The sequence below is a fragment of the Cavia porcellus genome, unplaced genomic scaffold (genome assembly GCF_034190915.1).
Source record: "Cavia porcellus strain 051 isolate PalLab524CR breed Dunkin Hartley unplaced genomic scaffold, mCavPor4.1 scaffold_22, whole genome shotgun sequence".
Classification (NCBI taxonomy): domain Eukaryota; kingdom Metazoa; phylum Chordata; class Mammalia; order Rodentia; family Caviidae; genus Cavia; species Cavia porcellus.
The window spans coordinates 48,248,671-48,267,637 of NW_026947505.1; the positions used below are offsets into that span (position 1 = coordinate 48,248,671).

Sequence of the window (18,967 nt, forward strand, 5' to 3'; positions counted from 1 at the left end):
ATTTTCTCCGAAGAACTGAAAACATCATACCAAAGCAGTACATGTGCACCCAGGTTTATAGCAGCACAATTTGTAACAGTTAAATCTTGGAAACAACCTAAATGCCCATTGACCACGGAATGGATACAAAGTGTGGTATTTTTATACAATGAAGTGTTATTCAGCTATAAAGTATAACTTGAGACTTTTACAAGTAGATGGATGTAACTTGAGATCATATTCATGAATGAAATAAATCAAATTGACATGTGAAATATACTGTCTCCCTAGTGTTAAAAAAAAGAAGGAGTAATAAGATTAAAAATGTACAACACATATTGTGAAAATGAAAAAGGAAACTGCTTTCAAAATGAGAAAACAACTAGGATAGGGAAAGGGGGAAAAGAAGGGGAAAGACTATGTATATAGGTATACATAACATGCATATATGTATATACATACAAGATAGATAACTATACTAATCTCTGTAAGTTCATTGAAAAGAACTGTGCTCACTGTTTTTTTTTTACGCCTAAATCCTGTAACCTGAATAACTACTTCTAAGATTGTAATATGCAATATATTATCTAGTGTTAATTTCCTGCTATATTTTTGAAATTCTGTACCATTTCTATCTTTTGTTTTGTTTTTAAAATTAAAAAAAAAAATTTGGTTAACTGAAACCATGACAGAGAGGCAGCTGCTATATTAATTTATGTAGGCCAATGATACTATTACTTGTTCTAACCCTCTCATTTCTGTGACAGATAAAAACAAGATAGTATGCATGAAAATACATATTTTGAAAAGTAGAACAGAGCTTTTTGCTATGGTAACTATTTAAGAGCAGCAGCCATAGCTCTGTGTTAATCTCAAGGCCCTGGATCTTAACAAAGACCACAGGTAACCAAAAATAACAGTAGGCCAAACCACAGTGGCCTCCGTGGGCAAATCACCAAGCATATCAAGTTTGCACAGGTGGTGTGTAGCTTTGCTGCATATAAGTGGTAGGCAGTGGAGCTCCACAAACTCTCCAAGGGCAAACAGGCCCTCAGGTACACCAATGAAAGTATAGTAACATACAGCTGGGCCAACACAAAGTGAGAAATGCTGAACAACATCCTGACCACCACATGAAAAACTTATATTAACTATGACCTGAAACTAGAAATACTTGCTAATTATTTTTTAAACCATTTCAGAGAATGCTTAATTTCCTGAATTAAGTGCTATTCATTAGGGAAGAGCAAATAAAACATCTGTGAAGGCCAAAGCTATCTTATTTTATCTATAAATTAGATTCCATCATATATTTTATCTACTTATAATGGGTCAGTTATGAATACTATAATTTTGTAGAGAATGATTTATATCAATAATTTTATTAAAATAATATCATATGTCTAAGAGATATATGTAAATTTCAGTATCCCAAATACTACCAAACACTAGAAAAAAAGTTAAAATCAAAGAAGAGTATCTCTGGAACCAAAGGGCAGTTTTCCAGTGAGGCACACAGTAAGTTAATTAAATATAGTAAATGACTTAAACATCCAAAGATTTTACTTTGACAAGTTACCAAGAAGAAGGAAACCTATTCTGTAACCCACTGGTAAGTGAACCTGAAATGCTAATCAGAAATTCTCCACAAGGCTTCTCACATGGTAACTCACTATATGGGGATCAGTAAAAACTGGAGTAGTTTGTAGAGGGACTCCCTAGGGTCAGTCATTGTAGATCATATCAACCTTTGAAATAGGTTCTCTAGTGACATCTTTTGAAATTAGTATCTCATTTTTGGTTGCTGAATTACTCTCTAAAATTTCTCTAATTCATACTCTGTAGAAGGTACGTCTCTATAATCTGTGAGTCAGAGGAGGGGCAAATACTTGGCTGATGGGGGTTTAGGAAAGGTTCTGGAGGTATCAGGCATCTGATGCTCCTTTCAGCCAAATACTCACCTCATATTTCATAAACCTGTTATAACTAGTAATTGAGCATTTTCAAAATTTCTAAGTTATTGTTACTCAGTAACTATTTGCCAGCTTCTAATCTCCCATCTACTCTTTGTTCCTTTTCTATTCTCTTGCTCTGGTATAATATGCTCATTTAAACTTTAGAGTAACCTCAGTAGATTCTGGGAAGCAGGGAAGTAATGCACTTACTTAACCCAATACAGTTAGCCTAAAGACTATGTTATTTAAGTTTCTGAAACTTAAGAATACTATATATTTACTGCACTTTTGTATTACACCAAGCCTAAGAAGGAACATAAATATATATTCCCTAAATTATTCTTCCAACATTAATACAAAATTGTTAAGTGTCTAAGACTTGGAGGAAGAGAAAAAATAAGGAAAGATTGCAAAGAAAAGAAGCAAGACAGCTTACGAATAACTTTGTTCCATATTTATATCTTCTTTCAAAAAGGTATCACTATCTTCTATGTCCAAATAACTAATATCCGGTCCATCTTGATAGGGTGTAATGATTCTTCTTTCCATTGCTGGAATCTACAGAATTTAAAGATGTCACCTTTTAAATACAAAATTACGCAAATTATATGAAAACATAAGATATTTTATTTGTTTTTAGTGAATGGGTACATTAACTAGAAAAGGTCTAGAATATCTAATGACTTCCTAAATTTACAATACAAAAAGAAAATTTACTTAGTCATTAAAAAAGTATATTCATAAAATTGTAAAAAAAAAAAAAAGTTTAAAAAAGCTCCACTTTATTATTACACATGGATTAATTTATTTCTTAGGAATCATATGAACTCATGTTTCTGCACTGTCTTGACCTTTAGTAAATAAGAAAACTGCAATTTTCAGTAACTTTCATTGATGATGTAATAAAAATAGATATTAATTTATCACCTTTAATTTTCAAATTATACATCCTCATTTCTAAAAAAGCCTAATGTATTATTCCACTGAGAAATCTGCTCTGCTACCCTGCTTTAAATGGTACTATTACAGCCACTGAAATTTTCACTGGAAGAAACATAAACTCTTACCATTTTTCGGTAAAATACCGAAAGATCCTTCAAAACAGCATCACTTAAAACATCAAGAGACCTAAAAAACAGGAAATAAAACTCCATTTTAATAATCAAGTGATTTAATAGCCATCAAAATTTTCAAATATGTAAAAATACTTAGCATTGCCAAATAAGTAACACAGTTATTTTGCAAGTTTCTATATGCTAGCTACATATCCATTTTGGAAATACTTATTTATTTCAAGTAAGTAGCAAGCACTTATTTTATGTAAACAGTAAACAAAGTACTGTCAAAAAAACTTCAAGAAAATGTTATGAGTAAGTATATAAGCATTTTTATTGTGATGAAAAACCAGGGATTTATTTTTCAACCTTAATTTTTCACAAATTATAGACTTTTCCTAAGAAATATTATATCCTAGATTAACAACCTAAATATCAGGGTATCTGGATTCTATCTAAAATATTACCTTTATGACCTTAAAACTCTTATTTCTCTGGCCTTAATATATTCATCGGTAACATGAACTTTGGACCAGATCGGCTGTATCTAAGACAGAGTTCAAGGATCTCTCGGGTTCCAAATAGGTATTTTAAGGCATCATTGAAAATGTAAATCTAGTCAAGAGCAGTTAGATTTCATATATAAATGTATTTAGATAGATAACTATACTACTAATCTCTCTTGGGTTCATCAAAAAGTACAGTTTGTGCTGTCATTGTTTGATTGATCACTTTTGCGTCTGGATTTTGTACCCCCAACATCTAATTCTGAAGTAACAATATGCAATATATTAACCAAAGTTAACCCCCCTCAAAAAAGAACAGCTAAATTTGTACAGTCTTTAAGTGGTACATGTCTATTCATGTTGAATTATGACAGCAGGTGCTATTCACAAGTGGCTCAGGTGACATACCTATCTTCTCTTATAATAGCTGAACACCAATGACATATCATTCCGCAATGTAGTATTTTAGATTTAGTTAATAATTTTTTGTTTTTAGTTGATTGTTATCTGACAAACTGAATGACTTTAATTTGGCAATACAGAATAATAAAATTGCTATGTTCAGAATTACGAAAGTAATGTCAGCAAGGAAACTACATTTATTTGAAAACCTAGCCATTTAGAAATCTAAGGTGTTTTAAAAATAATAGTGTCTAATATCTTACAATATTAATTTGCATTTAAAAGTGTTTTTCAGAAAACAATAAAGTCTTTAAAGGCAAAGTTTTTTTTCCTAATTTGAACCCTATTCACAATTAAAAATCTATTAATGATTATCTACCAAAAAAAACGGAACACTTTATTTCATTCATGTATTGGAATTTAGTTTAAAAATCATACTGACTTTGAAAAGATAATTAAAAAGCTGTACATAGTTTACAAAAACTACACAGGTTAAGATTTTCTCAAACATTCCCCTCAATGCCATGACAGTAAAGAAAAAAGTTCCTGGGATTTTTCATTTGTAACACAAGGTTATTAACAGATTCTACTGCACAGGTTTTCATGAAAATTTGATGGACTAATCTGTATGACAGGTATAGAAAACTGCCTGGTACATATATATAGTATGCAGGAAATATTAGTCATTATCACTATTAAAAAATATAAACTGGATGATAAAAACACAATGGAAACTGCCAGCAAAAGTTCTAATCTTAAACATCACCAAAATATCTTCATTTTTCTTACTACTGACTTTAGAGTGAATAAAAATAATAGTCTGACCTTTTATTTAAAGTATGCATAAATTTTCATTAAAATAATCATTGCTAAAAACATTTTAAAAATTTCTAAGACCCTTTTAATTCTAGTATGTCTATAACTACTAAATCATTAGCATTTGTAAAATTTTTTGCATCCAGGTACACATTTATTATTCACTTTTAAATTACTGGCATATCTGCTATTATAGTTTTGTAGAAAACCTTATAATGCATGCATTCAACCAACCTTGCTTCAAGTAAAGCTGCCATATTCAGTCCTATAAACTGTAAACAGGACAGTTTTAACTGTTCAGCATTATACATTGCTGCAAATTCCAGTAGCATCGCCGCATTCTTAAGAGTAACTAAAAGAAAAATTTGCAAAATTAGACAAAAGGCGTGTTATGATAACAAATGAATGTGCTGATTTCTAAAGTTGTAAGTTATAATTTGGATGTTAGAATAAGAAAAATAGTGTTTTCTTACCAAAAATAACATACTGAGGTAAATATAAAATTTACACATAAGAACTGACAATTTTCTACCTAATAATTTCTGAATATCTTTAATTATTAATGAATCTTTTTATTTCTGAAATTATTCCCTCTTCCAAGAAACTAAAAGATATTAAGACTAGAGAAATAATTCTAATAAAATGTATTAATGATTTATCAATTAAAATGGGTTTATGTACATAGTTAAGAAATACATTAAATCTTACCATCTGATATACTGTGCTTTACAATCCTAGTGAGTTTATGCATTAGTATCCTATTTTGCTAAAGACATTGCTAGCACATTTTAGTTACAGGACATGTAAACACAGCTTTCAACCTCTTTATGCTTTGGCTCACTCTAAGTCCCTGCTAACAGAGGAGCAGCTTTCTACAACTGAATTCTCCCATTTCTATTTTCTTTCATTCTTGTAGTCTGTCAAAAGTTTCAACTATCGTCTAAAATGGTTGTCACTTCACTCCTAAGTTTTAACTATTAATAAAAAGATCTCACCGAAATAATAAAACTGAGTCTTATAAAACTATCCCTAGGGCTATTTAACTGGGAACAAAGATCTGTACATGGCCCAATAAGCAGAGACCAAACGTCTCTAGCACTCTTCTTTTGTTAGGTTCTAGGAAGATAAAAATATTCATAAACAGAGGCAATTGTGCTGCAGAGGCAAGGAAAAAATTTTGAAGTCAGAAAAATAAACTGAACAAGAAAAAATATCACCTATTTATGTATCTTATATCTGCTGTATGCTGTATCCTATACTTTAATATTTTCTTATTAAAAGCAAGTCAGGGCCTCATTTTTATGATAACCAATAAGAAGATGGTCCACATTGCTTAAAATTGAATAAACAACATGCTACAGCTAGGCAAACTCCTAGCATGCACAAACAAATGAGGGAAACTGGACAGGACTCCCATTATACTTCCTGAAGCTAATGAAGCAAAACAATCATAAAACTAGAAAGCAAAAAACTGGCATATTAGATTTGGGAAAAAAGTTTTTGTTCTAAAGTAAACAAATTAAAAATATCTATATCTAAACTTGAAGAAGATAATTTTTTTCTATAGGAAAATATTACTACAAGGATAAACTTTCAAACTCTGACTCTTGAATTCCCAAATAAATTTAAAACCATGTTCATTCTTCCTGGTCTTATGATATTTCAATAAAAAATCACATCTAAGATTATATACCTTCACATATTTCTGACTTAAGGATATGCTTACAAATGACTGCATGCAGTATTTTAAATGTTGGACATCTTTTGTGGTGCCAAAGGTATTAATGGAATGATAAACTCAGAAAGTAATCCTAAATTGATCTGAAAACACATCAATATTTTAATTCAAAATTACTCACGTTTTTCAGTTAATGCTACTTCACAAATCTCTTTCAGTCGAGTTATGAGAAGCTGATCGGCCACCACAAGAACACTACAAATAAAATCCACATTTTGAGATTCTAAAAAAGGAAACAAAGAAAAAAAGAAAGCATTCTGTTACTCTTATAATTATTACACTTAGCTAAAAAAAGCTGAACTAAGACATTAAGAAAAGAGAATTATGATGATTTCTACATGTTGGAATGGGAACTATGGCAAACATTTAAATACATCAAACTATTTCCACCTTTTAGGGAGGAAGGTGAGAAAGATAACACCAAAAAAATACTCACATTGAAACTATAAAATAGTGTACATGAGATGGTGATTTCAAACTAAAGGACTACAATGTGCCAAATCTCACTGTTTTTGCCAAATACTCAAGCACACTAAGTAAACTAACCCTTAGTTATTGAAAGACTTTGGTTGCTCTTTAAAATTCTGAAAACAATGATTTTGATAATCTTTAGTAGTCTTCTCATTGCTTTTATAGAGGAAATTGTTACAGGCAGCTGAGCTAGTTAGAAATATTATAGGCAGCCCTCAAGGAAGCCAGCACGGAGGACCAGATGTCTGGTGACCTTGGAGGACACACACACCTCTTGCTGTGAGCCAGATCTTGGAACAGAAGGCAAAACAAATGCAGCCACACCCTAAGTATAATCCTTAGGGATTAAATCTGGATCACCTTGAGAAGCCAGGAGTCAAGATCCCCAGCCTTTACAGAGTCACTGATCTCTAAAAGTGCCGCTTTCTATGTGACTTGCCTCTCCATTTGTTCCCAAGTTAATCAATCTTACCTGAGCTATTAATTTTATTGGCTAAACATAGCAGAGTTCCCAATTTTTGTCAATTTAGACCTTCATTTTGCCATTCCCAATAGCCATCTCTCCCTCATTTTTAAAAACTATTTGTTTAAATGGCAATAATCCTCAAATTCATCTACAGATTCAGCATCACCCCAGTCAAATTCTAGCTGCCTTCTTTACAGAAATTGACAAAATACCCTGAAATTCATATGAAAATGCAAAAGAATTAAATAACTAAAACTATCTTGAAAAAATAAACAGTAGGAAATTTCATGTATACAAATTTTAAAACATATTACAACACAATAGTTATAACAAAGTATGGTAATGGGGGTTTAGCGCAAATGGCAGAAATGCTTGCTTGGCAAGTGCAAGGTCATGAATTTGATCCTTGGTACCAAAAAAAAAAAAAAAGTATAGTGCTGGCATAAAGAGCATAGAGGGCTGAAAGGCTAGAAATAAAACCTTATATTTAGGTAAACTGATTTTTACCAAAGTGCCAAAGTAAATGAATAGGGAAATAAAAGTCTTCTCAACAAATGGTGTCAGAACCTCTACATACACATACTCAAAAGAAGTGCGATTCTTAAGCATTGCTTTTTTTTTTTCCCTTTTTTGGTACTGGGGATTGAACTCACAACCGTGCACTTGCCAGGCAGGTGATTATGCCACTGAGCTAAATCCCTGGTCCCCAAGAAGTATGATTCTTAAAATATACAATAAATTATACAATAAAATATACAAAAATTAACATTAATACAATTACAAAAGTGATTACCAGGGGTTCAGAAGTGGTAAAAGTAGAGATGCTGAACAAAGAGTACAAGCTTGGAATTATATGAAGAATAAGTTTTGGAGACCTAATACTGCATGGTGACAATTAATAGTTAATAATAATGAGGCATACCTGCAATTTGCTAGGTAAGATCTAAAGTGTGCTCTCTCGCACGTAGAAGTTAAGGTGAAGCATATGTTAATTAGCTTGGATGTGGCAAACATTTCACAATGTACACATGAGGAATGATCAAAACTATGGTTAATATTTAAATTTTTAAAAATTTACTATAGTAACTACTATAGTTACTTAATAGTTACTCAGAATACAAGACTTAAATCAAAAAGATACTTAATTTTGTCAAGTGGTGGCGGCACACTCCTGTAATCCCAGCACTTGGGAGACTGTGGCAGGATTACTGCAAGTTCAAGGCCAACCTGGGCTACTTAGTGAGTTCAAGGCCAGCCTGAACTACATAATGAAGGCTTTATCTCAAAAAACAAACCAACAAACAAATAAAAAGAAATGAGTTTTGGGATCTGTAAATAACATCTCAATTATGCACCTACTTTTTAGACACCTATTCTGTTGAACCGTACCTCTTTAGTTATATGATTCTATTCTCCACAAGAATACAGAACAGGGTCTTTCCATCTGGCTATCCTCAGTCTCCAGCTATGGTAAAGTTAAGTACCACAGAACACTCAGTATCATTCCAATAAAAGTACCTGCAACTAACATATGTCAGTTTACCAGACTAAGCACATTAATAGTCTCTTCATTTCTTCAGTATCTTCAATTCTTCATGAATTTTACTTCAATTTTTTCAATTTTTAATGTATTTCTTTTAACTTCTGATGTTATTACAAGGGGAGACATTTGGCAAGAAAGAACTTGTTAAAACTATTATAAAACAACAACAACAACAACAAAAACTATTATCTTGCCTGGGGTTTAGCTCAGCGGCCTAAGTGCCTGCTTGGCAAACATGAGGTGTGAGTTCAATCCTCGGGCATTAAAAAAAAACAAAAACCCTATGGTGTCTGCTGTCAAATCATTCACTCAGTCATAGAGGCAGCTGGACATGGTTCTACAACATCTAATTCCAAACACTACATAAAATTCTTAAGAGTTCAAGAGGCATGAAAACTTTTTATTCTTTTACAGTTACCAGTCATCTCTAATGCTCATTCTAAATTAAGTCCCTCACAGCTCACAAGTAGAAATTAAAATTCATGCTAATTTAGCATTACTCCACATAGCTGAAATACCTAAAGCTTGCTAACTCTTATTACCTTTCACCACCACAGCTTCGTCAGTATAGAGGTAGTCCAAGATAACTTTCAGTATGTCAGAATGTATTGGCATTTCCAGAGCTGCACAACTGGAAGCCTTAATAAAATAAAATAAAGTAAAATAAGTAATTTTAAATGATAAAATACTATCTTCTAATTTGACTTACAAATATGAAAATTTTGAATGGTAAGTAACATCAAAGGAAAATATGAAACATAAAACACAAAGCTAAAGTAAAACAGTATATTTAATTTTGGAAAAATACAGAAACAATCTAAAAAACCGCATACTTATTTTCCTAATATACTTCTTAGTGGAAAAATGTTTTATTTAGGTAACTATAGTAATTTTAACTTCTAAATGCTGCTATTTTCCAACAAGTTTACACATAAATGTAAGTTCAATATAAATGAAAAGCTGAGTTAAAACATCAAGATCGAATTCCAAATTTCTTCAGCATATAATTTCCCTAAAATATAAAGAAGCATAATTACTAGCCCAAGTGCTTTCTAACTGAATCTTACCTCAATCCATGAGCTACTCAACATACTACGAAAATATTCTGAAAGAAAAAAAAAAAAAAAGCTCAAGGCAACAATGATAGTGAAATAATACCAAAACAAATGAGTCAGCAGCAAACATAAAGTCTACCTACCAAGTCGAGCGCAAAGAACACATTTGTGACAAGGAAATTCTTTTCCGTCCACTGATTTCATGGTCACATCACATAGAAAGGAACTTTAAAAAAAAAAAAAGTTTAATTGAAGCAAGAGTGATTTCTTCATGTATTTAGCAAATCTGTTATAAAACTTGGCTTAACTTTAGTTTTTTTTTTTTTTTCTTTTATTTAAAGTCATAGAGCTGGACATGGTGTGGCACATGCCTGCAATCCTAGAACTCGGGAGGCCTCGGCAGAAGGACTGCTGTGAGGCCAGCCTGGGCTACAGAGTGAGTTCAAGGTCAGCCTGAACTACATCACAAGACCCTGTCATGAAAGAAAAGAGGGACAGAAAGACAGACAGACAGACAAGCAAGGGGTAGAGAATACAGGACGTGGAGAAAGCAAATAGAGCACTATTTTCTTCCCCATCAGAAAAAATGAGTCTTAAAAGAAAGGCAGCATTTGAAAAGAAAACTGAGTGTACATACATTCAAAGTCTTCTGGTTTTCTTTTCTATTTCTTACAAGGTATTAATATTTAAAGTATGATTTTAAAAGCTTTTTCATCTATTTATCTGTACAATCTGTCTGGTACCAAACAGCATAGACACTTCCACAGTTTGTATTTCTCCAAATCTTTTTACCCACAAAATACAAGTACGTAACACAAAACTTTTAATCACAAATAGAATAGTATATCTACTCCTGGAAAATCGAAATTAAAGAAAATAAGCATAATGATGAAAATATATAATTAGAATGGTCTGGGTCTACATTAAATTCTCCTTATAGCGAAATACAAAATTCAAGGAAGAAAAAATAAAAAATGAAAAATTACTCTCTTAATTAGAAAAAATAAACTTCAATGAGAAGAAATGAACCCTTTCAGGGTCTCACTGAGTTAATGTTTTCATCCATTATTTCAAGATCACCAACATTTTCAGAAATGAAAAAGATTACAAGAGTTAAGAAAGTTTCTATTCACGCATTTTGCTTTGTATGTGGTAAAATAGCTCTATCTCCACACTTTTGTGCCAAAACCTAGAAATTAAAACTTCACCTTTATTTTGTAACTTACCATTTTTTTTGACTCAGTTTCAGTTTACTGCCAGTTTTCCTGGCAACAACATTAATCTTTTCATTTTCAAATCGGACTCCATCTAACCTATCAAGGAAAGATAAAAATGAACAAATGGCAGATATATTCTACTATGAAGATAAATAAATTTAGAAGATAAATTCAACAAATGAGCTTACATTTGAACATAATTATATTATCTCCTAGAAAAACATCTCAACACGCCCAAAAACGTTTAAAAACAAACTACTTCGATTTCATTAGGATGACAAACGTAAATTAGGGCTGGTGACCTACTTTAACACCTGCCTGGCAAGGCCCCAAGTTCAATTCCCAGTACTAAAAAAAAGGTAAATTGTTGAAAAAACAAACAAACAACTCTCAAAGCCATGGAACAGTCTTTTACTTTTTTAATCAGTGCATCAGAAATGTATGTTAATTTTTACTTGAAACTCAACTTTAATTTTTATAATGATTTTAGTATATAAATTTGATTTTATAGGTAAAGATTTCCAGACTATCGTGAACAGCTTTAAAAAGGAGAAAGTGAGTGTTGTTTTCAAGTTACAGCTACTGCTTCTAGAGCTAAGGTAAAGGTCAAACCAAGGTTAGTGTGCAAAACCTATAAAGAAAGTAGGTACTGTTATCACATCAGATACCGTACACGGGAAGATGGGATCCCACAAAGTGGTGGAAGACAGTCAATAAAAACAAAGCTTTGATATCGGAAAAAAAAGGGGCAAGATATGATCCCTAAAGAATGAGTTTTCCACTTCCAAAATTTGCAAAATTTCTGTGCATAACTAGACTCTTATATCAGTGCTATGCTTACAAAAGGGTAATCTGCATGGAAAAAACTTTTTGAATACTAAAAACTACAACAAAATCTGTCAAGATGTATCAATGAAGTTTCTAGCTTTCTATTATTTTAATTTCTGCTTTTATTTTTCAAGGAATAATCTAAATGTTCAACTTATAAAACTTGTTTTAAGACAAATAATTAAGTTTAAACCAAGGAAACAGACTTTGATCCTCATTAAATTATGAACAGCAATGATGTAACTTAATCTATAGCCGGAAGTGGTTATTTTCTTTATGAACATTTTATTGAACTAGAATAAGTGGCAAATTTAATTAAAAAGTAATTTCTGAGTTCTCTAAATATTTTTTGCTTACTATAGTCATGTAATTCTTATCATTACCATGTGTTGTATAGATAAGGCAAAAATGAAGAAATTTGACATTTTGCTCTGAACTCAGCATTCAGATTTGGAATTCTTATTACCTTAATGTATCACAGTTTGTAAAATCAGTCTCTAATTAACTGCAGTTTCTTGGAATGTTTAAATATTCAAGGCCATTATTATTGAATGGTTCTTTAGTAATCAATCCAGACTCAAATCAAAGTCAAGTTGGATTTAAGATTTTTTTAAAAATCTGTTCTTGAAGCCAAAATGCCAGTTCCTTTCATATGTGAATAACAACAAAACAACGACTCTCTATGCCTAAATGACCTACTACACTGGATTTCAGAAAAGCATGTATTACCTTGAAATCAAATAGTGATAGAAGCCAGAACAGCGTCCATCCATCTTCATGTGTAATTACAATGAAACCCACCCTTTGGAAAGCTCTTTGAAGCAGAAAGCAAGCTTTTCTTTTTAAAAATCATCCCTTATCCCAATAAATAGAACAAAGTGAACATGATAATCCTTTTTCTTTTCCTCCCAAAACCTGCCCCCTCTTGTCCTCTTGTATTAGAGGACAAGAAAGTATTCCCTATTTCCAATTGGGGTATGTATAAATGTACATCACTATAAAACATATAGGATACTGCAGATTATGTGATAACATACATGGCACAAATACTACAACATGCTTTAATATTGTGAAAAAGTAGTTTAACCTGTTCAATTATTCTACAAAGATTTTCAAATAGTGTTTGTAGGATACGCTGTTATGTCAGCATTTCCTAATAATAAAAACTATGATAAATAATATCTCTGAGGGCAAGGAAGGAAAATGTAGATACCAAAGAATTTGATTTAAAAAGCAAAAGATATTCTTATGCATTGTACACATGCTATCTTACCAAGTTTTAACAGTAATTTGAAGTGATTATCTTTGTTTCTTGTGTTTTTATTTGTTTGTTTGTTTGTAGACAGAATCTAACTGTGTAGTCCAGGCTGGCCTTGAACTCATGGCAATCCTCCTGCCTCAGCCTCTTGAGTGCTGGGATTACAGATGTGCATCACCATGCCCAGCACTATTCCTACATTTAATATATTAAAAAACTGAGGTGCAAACAAAGTTCATCTCCGCCTATAATGCTGGAGCTAAGAAACATATGGTACTATTTAGATCTTTCTAAATCCAAAGATCTTTGTAACAGTCACTCAAGAACAATGTTACACACTTATACCACACAGGGAACTGAAATCCACTAATAACTTTCCAATCCTTTAATGTCCAAACCAGGAAGTCTCACAGTGAAGGCACTAGCAGAAAACAGAGGAACACATTCACATGCTTCCCTCAGAAAAAACTGAGGAAGAAGGTAAGAAGTGGGTAGGAGAGGAAAAAAGGGAACATATCTAAAAGGAAGACTCAATGAGATAGGTGTAAGGTAAATAGTAAGAAGTCATACCTACTACTCAGATTACTGAGGCCAAATTTTTTTGCAGCATTTTGCAACATTCTTACAGGATCATCTTCACCAATACTTTTTCCTTTTTTCAAAGATTTGGGTTTGCTTTTCTGTCTTTCACTAATTGTATGAGTTGGACTGCTCTTATAAACTTCAAATGTTAACTTCTGACTATCATCTTCATAGCAATTCATTTTATTCCTCTGTGAATTCAGAGCATCTTGATACTCTTCTGGTTTTTTGCTTAAGTGTATTCTGGGTCTGAAGCCATGAGTTAAAAAGTCACAGGTATCTGTATATATGAATTGTAAAATGTATTCAAACAAATCAGGATGAACTTTCTCTACTACAAAAAGATGGCATCCTGCAGAATCTTCATCTTTCCTGTAAACATCTGGAAAGTCTAAAGCTGTATCATCTGAAAGAAACAATTTCTGAAAAAAGTCAGCACGCACTGCTAAAATGTATTTATGTGCAGGGAAGATTCTATTGCCAACTTGAAATGTCACATCATGGATATTGTCCATCTCATCTGTTTCCCTCAACAGTTTGCCAAACTCTTCAAAAAAGGATGATGAGGACACAGCTGGAATTTCATAAAGGCTAGAAATAAAACAAAAATAATTTTTACATTCAACAAATTGGATGGAAAGGGCAGACTTGGCTGATGCCCTTGAAAAGTTTTATGAATCATATTATTAACTGGACTTAGAAAATTTTAAATTTGGTAATTCCAAAAACATACGGATATCTCAAAGGCTTACATATTATATCAACCTTTAAGCTTTTACTATCTTTTTTTTTTTTTTCTCTTACGCAAAATGTCAAGAATTTTTCCTGGCTGGAGATATAGCTCAGCAGTGTAAGTGCCTGCCTGGTAAGCACAAGGTCATGAGTTCAATATCCAGTACCAGAAAAAAAAAAAAAAAAATTTAAAGTTTTTCTTAATTGAAAGCAATGCTATTTCAGTAAGTAAATATTAGAAAAAAATATAAATTAAAATGGGTATTTCATTATATTTTTTTAAATTATTATATACCTAAAAACATTTAAATACTAGTCAAAAGTCAAGTTTCCATATAATTCCTCTTTTACATATCTTTTATTCTACAAATAAAAAAAAAGTGCACAAGATTTGAGCAATTACTTCATGTCTTAACCAAAGAACAGGTCTAACACTCAAGTAAAAATAGACAGATGTACAACTGTCTGCAGCCCTAGTTCTTTCAGGAGGATAGGAATGTAATCACATCTTCCCAGTCTACACTTCACCTTACCAAGCAGGAGGACAAACTCCTGACCGATGTACTTTCAAATGAAGGATTTTCCAGATGAGACCTTCAACGTGTAAACTGGGGCAGACCTGGACAAACCAGGAGGGATGATCACTCTGTTTCCCAGATTTCTCTCTCTCCACCAGTACCTTCGATATTTCTTTATTTACCTCTATACTAACAATGTGAGTTAGTATATCCGTACTGGGATTCTACCTTACAGATGGCTCCACATCACTTTTTCTTGTCAATTCTTATCATACTCAAGGGTGAGAAATGTTTGCAAACCACATAAGAAATATTTAAAATACATTTCTCAGAATGTGAGAACTAAGAGGACATTATAAAGTACTAAAGGTAAATTTTCCATGTGTACCTCCGTGTACTTTCAAACAACATCAGCTTTAGTAAAACCAACTGCACATCTGAGTTAGCCAACATAATGATTTTTCTAAAGTTTCTAAAAGACTTTGTAATAGTTCTTCAATTAAATGTTTACCAGGAGCTACTGAAAAAAAAAATACCCAAGTGATCATTAGTTTCAAAAATGAAATTTAATAAATACAGTTGTACCTTGTTTTAGGGTCTGACTGCAGGATTGCAAAGTTACATCCACTTGGATCTGTGCTGACACTCACAGCTCTATGAGCAAAAGTAAGTTTCTCAAGTCGGATTCTTTCATACACACTATTTGTATCAGATACACAAGATACATCTGACGAAGAATTATGTAGATTTGATAAAATGTCTGATAAAAAGAAAATACCATTAATCAAGACTTTGTAACAGCTATTAAAATGATTTAGGATTAAATGGAATAAAAAATTGGAAAAGCATGAAAACATCTTTTATAAACTTGTACATTAACCACGTAACAGTTAACCCCAAGCATCACTCATGGAAATACATTTATTCATCTACTGACTAGCCAAGGAAAGCACCAATTCTTATACTGAATAAATTAATAAAACTGTTGTTTCTGTATGTCCTGTGATATTATCTCATAAAAATTAATGAAAGAATGCAATTTTTGGGTCATCTTATATTTAAATAATTAGACTAGTAGTGCTTAAATCTTTTTAATGAACTACTTCCCCTTTCTATATGACACAATATTTTTACCATGTATTGGCTGTGGAGAACCTCTGGAGGGTCAATTATCTGTCAGGCATGAATTCTTCATTTTCAATAAACACATTTTTCATATTACAGCAAAAATTACCTAGTCAGACTTAGCTTTCAAAATTCCTCAACTTGCATTAAAACTACATAAGCCTTAGGTCTTCATAATCTGCCTACTGATCTAGTCCTTCCCTTTCCCTTTTTTGTATTAATTCAGCAAATATATGAATGACAATACTGTGCTACTGTGATAAAGGAACTATCAGTCTATCCATGATGATACAGCAATGAATAATATAATCATTTCCTTGCCTTCACTACATATGCAATTTAACAAGAAAAATAGAAATTAAAAGTGACCATATGTTTACCAGTCAAATCAAGGTTATAAAAGCACATAGTGCTTCCCCATATGCATGAAATTTACATGTAAAGAAAGAATTCTTGCTACAGTATGAAGAATTTACAAAGTTAAAAAAAAATAATAATTCAGATCCAAAAACATCTATATTAAGTCCAGAAAAAGAATAAAAGACAATATAGATTAATGTACCAGATGCCTAATTAGATGTAGGCATAGGATGTCAAAAATAATTGCTTACTAAGATAAAAATATAGGAGTATAAGGTCATGAACTAGTTCAGTTCCAGGTTCCTACATAGCACTAAGACACAATTCTAAAGACTTCTAACATTTACAGATCAATCTGTGTTCTAGTTCTTCTCTCGAATTCTATTTCGGTCTGAGGAAGTTTCACTAATCCTCCCCCAACACTTATTCTAGTTTCTACACTCTCAAAAAACTTACTGCCAGATGACGTGGTACACAACTACAACCTCAGCTACTCTGGAAGATGAGGCAGAAAGACTGCCAAACTAAAGGCAAGACCAAGCAACTTAATCAAATCCTGCCTCAAAATAGAATGAAAACAGGCTAGGTATTTAGCTCAGTGGAAGAGTGCTTGCCTAGCCTGTGCAAATTCCTGAGTTTAATATTCAGTACAAAGAAAGGAAGGAGAGGAAACAATGCAAGAAAGAAAGCAGGAAAGGAGTAAGGGAGGGAGGAAAGATGGATAGCTGGAGAGACGGAGGGATCCAAGGTGGGAGAGGGGGGGGGTGGAAGGAAGAGAGGGAGGAGGGGGGAGGGAGGGAAGCAGAAGGGAGGGGGGAGGGAGGGAGGGAAGGACATACACATGAGCATCTGTCTCAGTGAACTGTAAATATTTATACACCTGTCTATTGCCCCTACAAAGCTGGTGACTGCCTGAGAACAGCAGCTCATCTTATATTTTTTTTCATTACGACTTTGCCCTATTATCTGGCACAGTAACTTACCTTAAATGTTTACAGACTTGAAGAATATGTAAAGAAATAAAATACCACACAGTACATTAACAAATTACTACCAGTTCCTTTAAGGCTTTACGGTTTTGAAAGTATGTTTATAATTCTGAGTAATCAAAAATGTTCTTCATATATATTTTCATCATATATGTATCCACTCAACAGATCACTTAATGAGAAATTACAATGTACCAAGAAATAAGGAAATGTTAAGGATAGCGTGGAATGTCATATCCTTTGCCATCAATGAAGTTATAGTCTAACAGGAGACAGGTATTAAATTAAAGATAAACATATAAATGTTTAAGGGGAAACCCTAGCAATAGTTGTGAAGTTGACAGGTAACAGAAAGGTACTTTTATATTCTGTCCACATATATGAACTGACCTTTCTTTTCAGAACTCTTTCTTTTTTCTTCAAACCATTTTCCTCTAAATCCTTCTCCATCTTGTGTGACAAATAGAATCTCATTTCTACTTAAAGCAATATCAGAAATGAAGACCTGCCGTGGATAGGCCCATCGACACTGTTTCAGAGAACTGCTGGCTGACCGCCAACAAAATACCTAAAGCCAAATTACACCGAGACATAAAACAGTTTAGCATCGGAACACTCAAAATCTGACATTAAAAAATAGTACTGCCAAAATAAAAGCTCTATGACATTTCAATGTTCATTCTTCCACAGAAAATACACACTAAAAAAGTAAACATGATTTTAAAAAAAAACTTTCGTTTAGCAAAGTATATTAAGCAAATGTGAAACATAAAAATTTCAAGGATATGCCTGTCAAAATAATTTTGCATATTAACTTGTTTGGGGAAAATAAATCGGTAACAGTGCTACAGACAAACAAAATCTTAAAGCTAATAACTAGATGTCAGTTTTGTTGTCGTCACCTATTTCAAACAACAACTCACCACCAGGCGTGAGGGTATAAGCCTATAATCTCAGCACTCCGGTGGCTAAGGCAGGAGGGCGCTGTGAGCTCCAGGCCAGCCTGCACTACAAAGTGAGTTCAAGGCCAGCTTGAATTACATGATGAGACTCTTGCTCAAAAAAACCAAAATAGGTCATGAGTTCAATCCCCAGTATCAAAACAAACAAACAAACAAAAAAATCACCAAATCCAAACTTCGCAAAAAGGAAAAAATCAAAACTCAATCATAAAATTAATCATAAGACTCAATCATAAAATTTTAAAAGTCTTAAGAGATAGAAAAATTGTCATAGAGTTCATTAGTTCCCAGTGATTCTGCAAACGTTAGCAGTCCTGAGAAGTCAACTGGGAACTACTGAAGAGACTGCACCAGAGAATGCTGAAAGATGACAGATATTAAGTGATCAATCCACTTCATCCAGAGCAGCA

At 32.6% G+C, this 18,967-nt stretch overlaps 1 protein-coding gene across 3 annotated transcripts in view; it reads right to left on the reverse strand.

Moving 5' to 3' along the window:
• Ibtk (inhibitor of Bruton tyrosine kinase) overlaps positions 1–18,967 on the reverse strand; it is a 78,267-nt gene that overhangs the window by 33,054 nt on the left and 26,246 nt on the right. For all 3 annotated transcript variants that reach the window (XM_063233128.1, XM_063233129.1, XM_063233127.1), the window contains exons 10-20: positions 17,986–18,163; positions 15,707–15,881; positions 13,860–14,462; positions 11,213–11,299; positions 10,130–10,212; positions 9,999–10,036; positions 9,474–9,570; positions 6,573–6,674; positions 4,948–5,065; positions 3,002–3,062; positions 2,371–2,492 (exon numbers count right to left, since the gene is read on the reverse strand). In XM_063233128.1, coding sequence (XP_063089198.1) covers positions 2,371–2,492; positions 3,002–3,062; positions 4,948–5,065; positions 6,573–6,674; positions 9,474–9,570; positions 9,999–10,036; positions 10,130–10,212; positions 11,213–11,299; positions 13,860–14,462; positions 15,707–15,881; positions 17,986–18,163 — 1,664 coding nt within the window. The remainder of the gene's footprint in view (positions 1–2,370; positions 2,493–3,001; positions 3,063–4,947; positions 5,066–6,572; positions 6,675–9,473; positions 9,571–9,998; positions 10,037–10,129; positions 10,213–11,212; positions 11,300–13,859; positions 14,463–15,706; positions 15,882–17,985; positions 18,164–18,967) is intronic.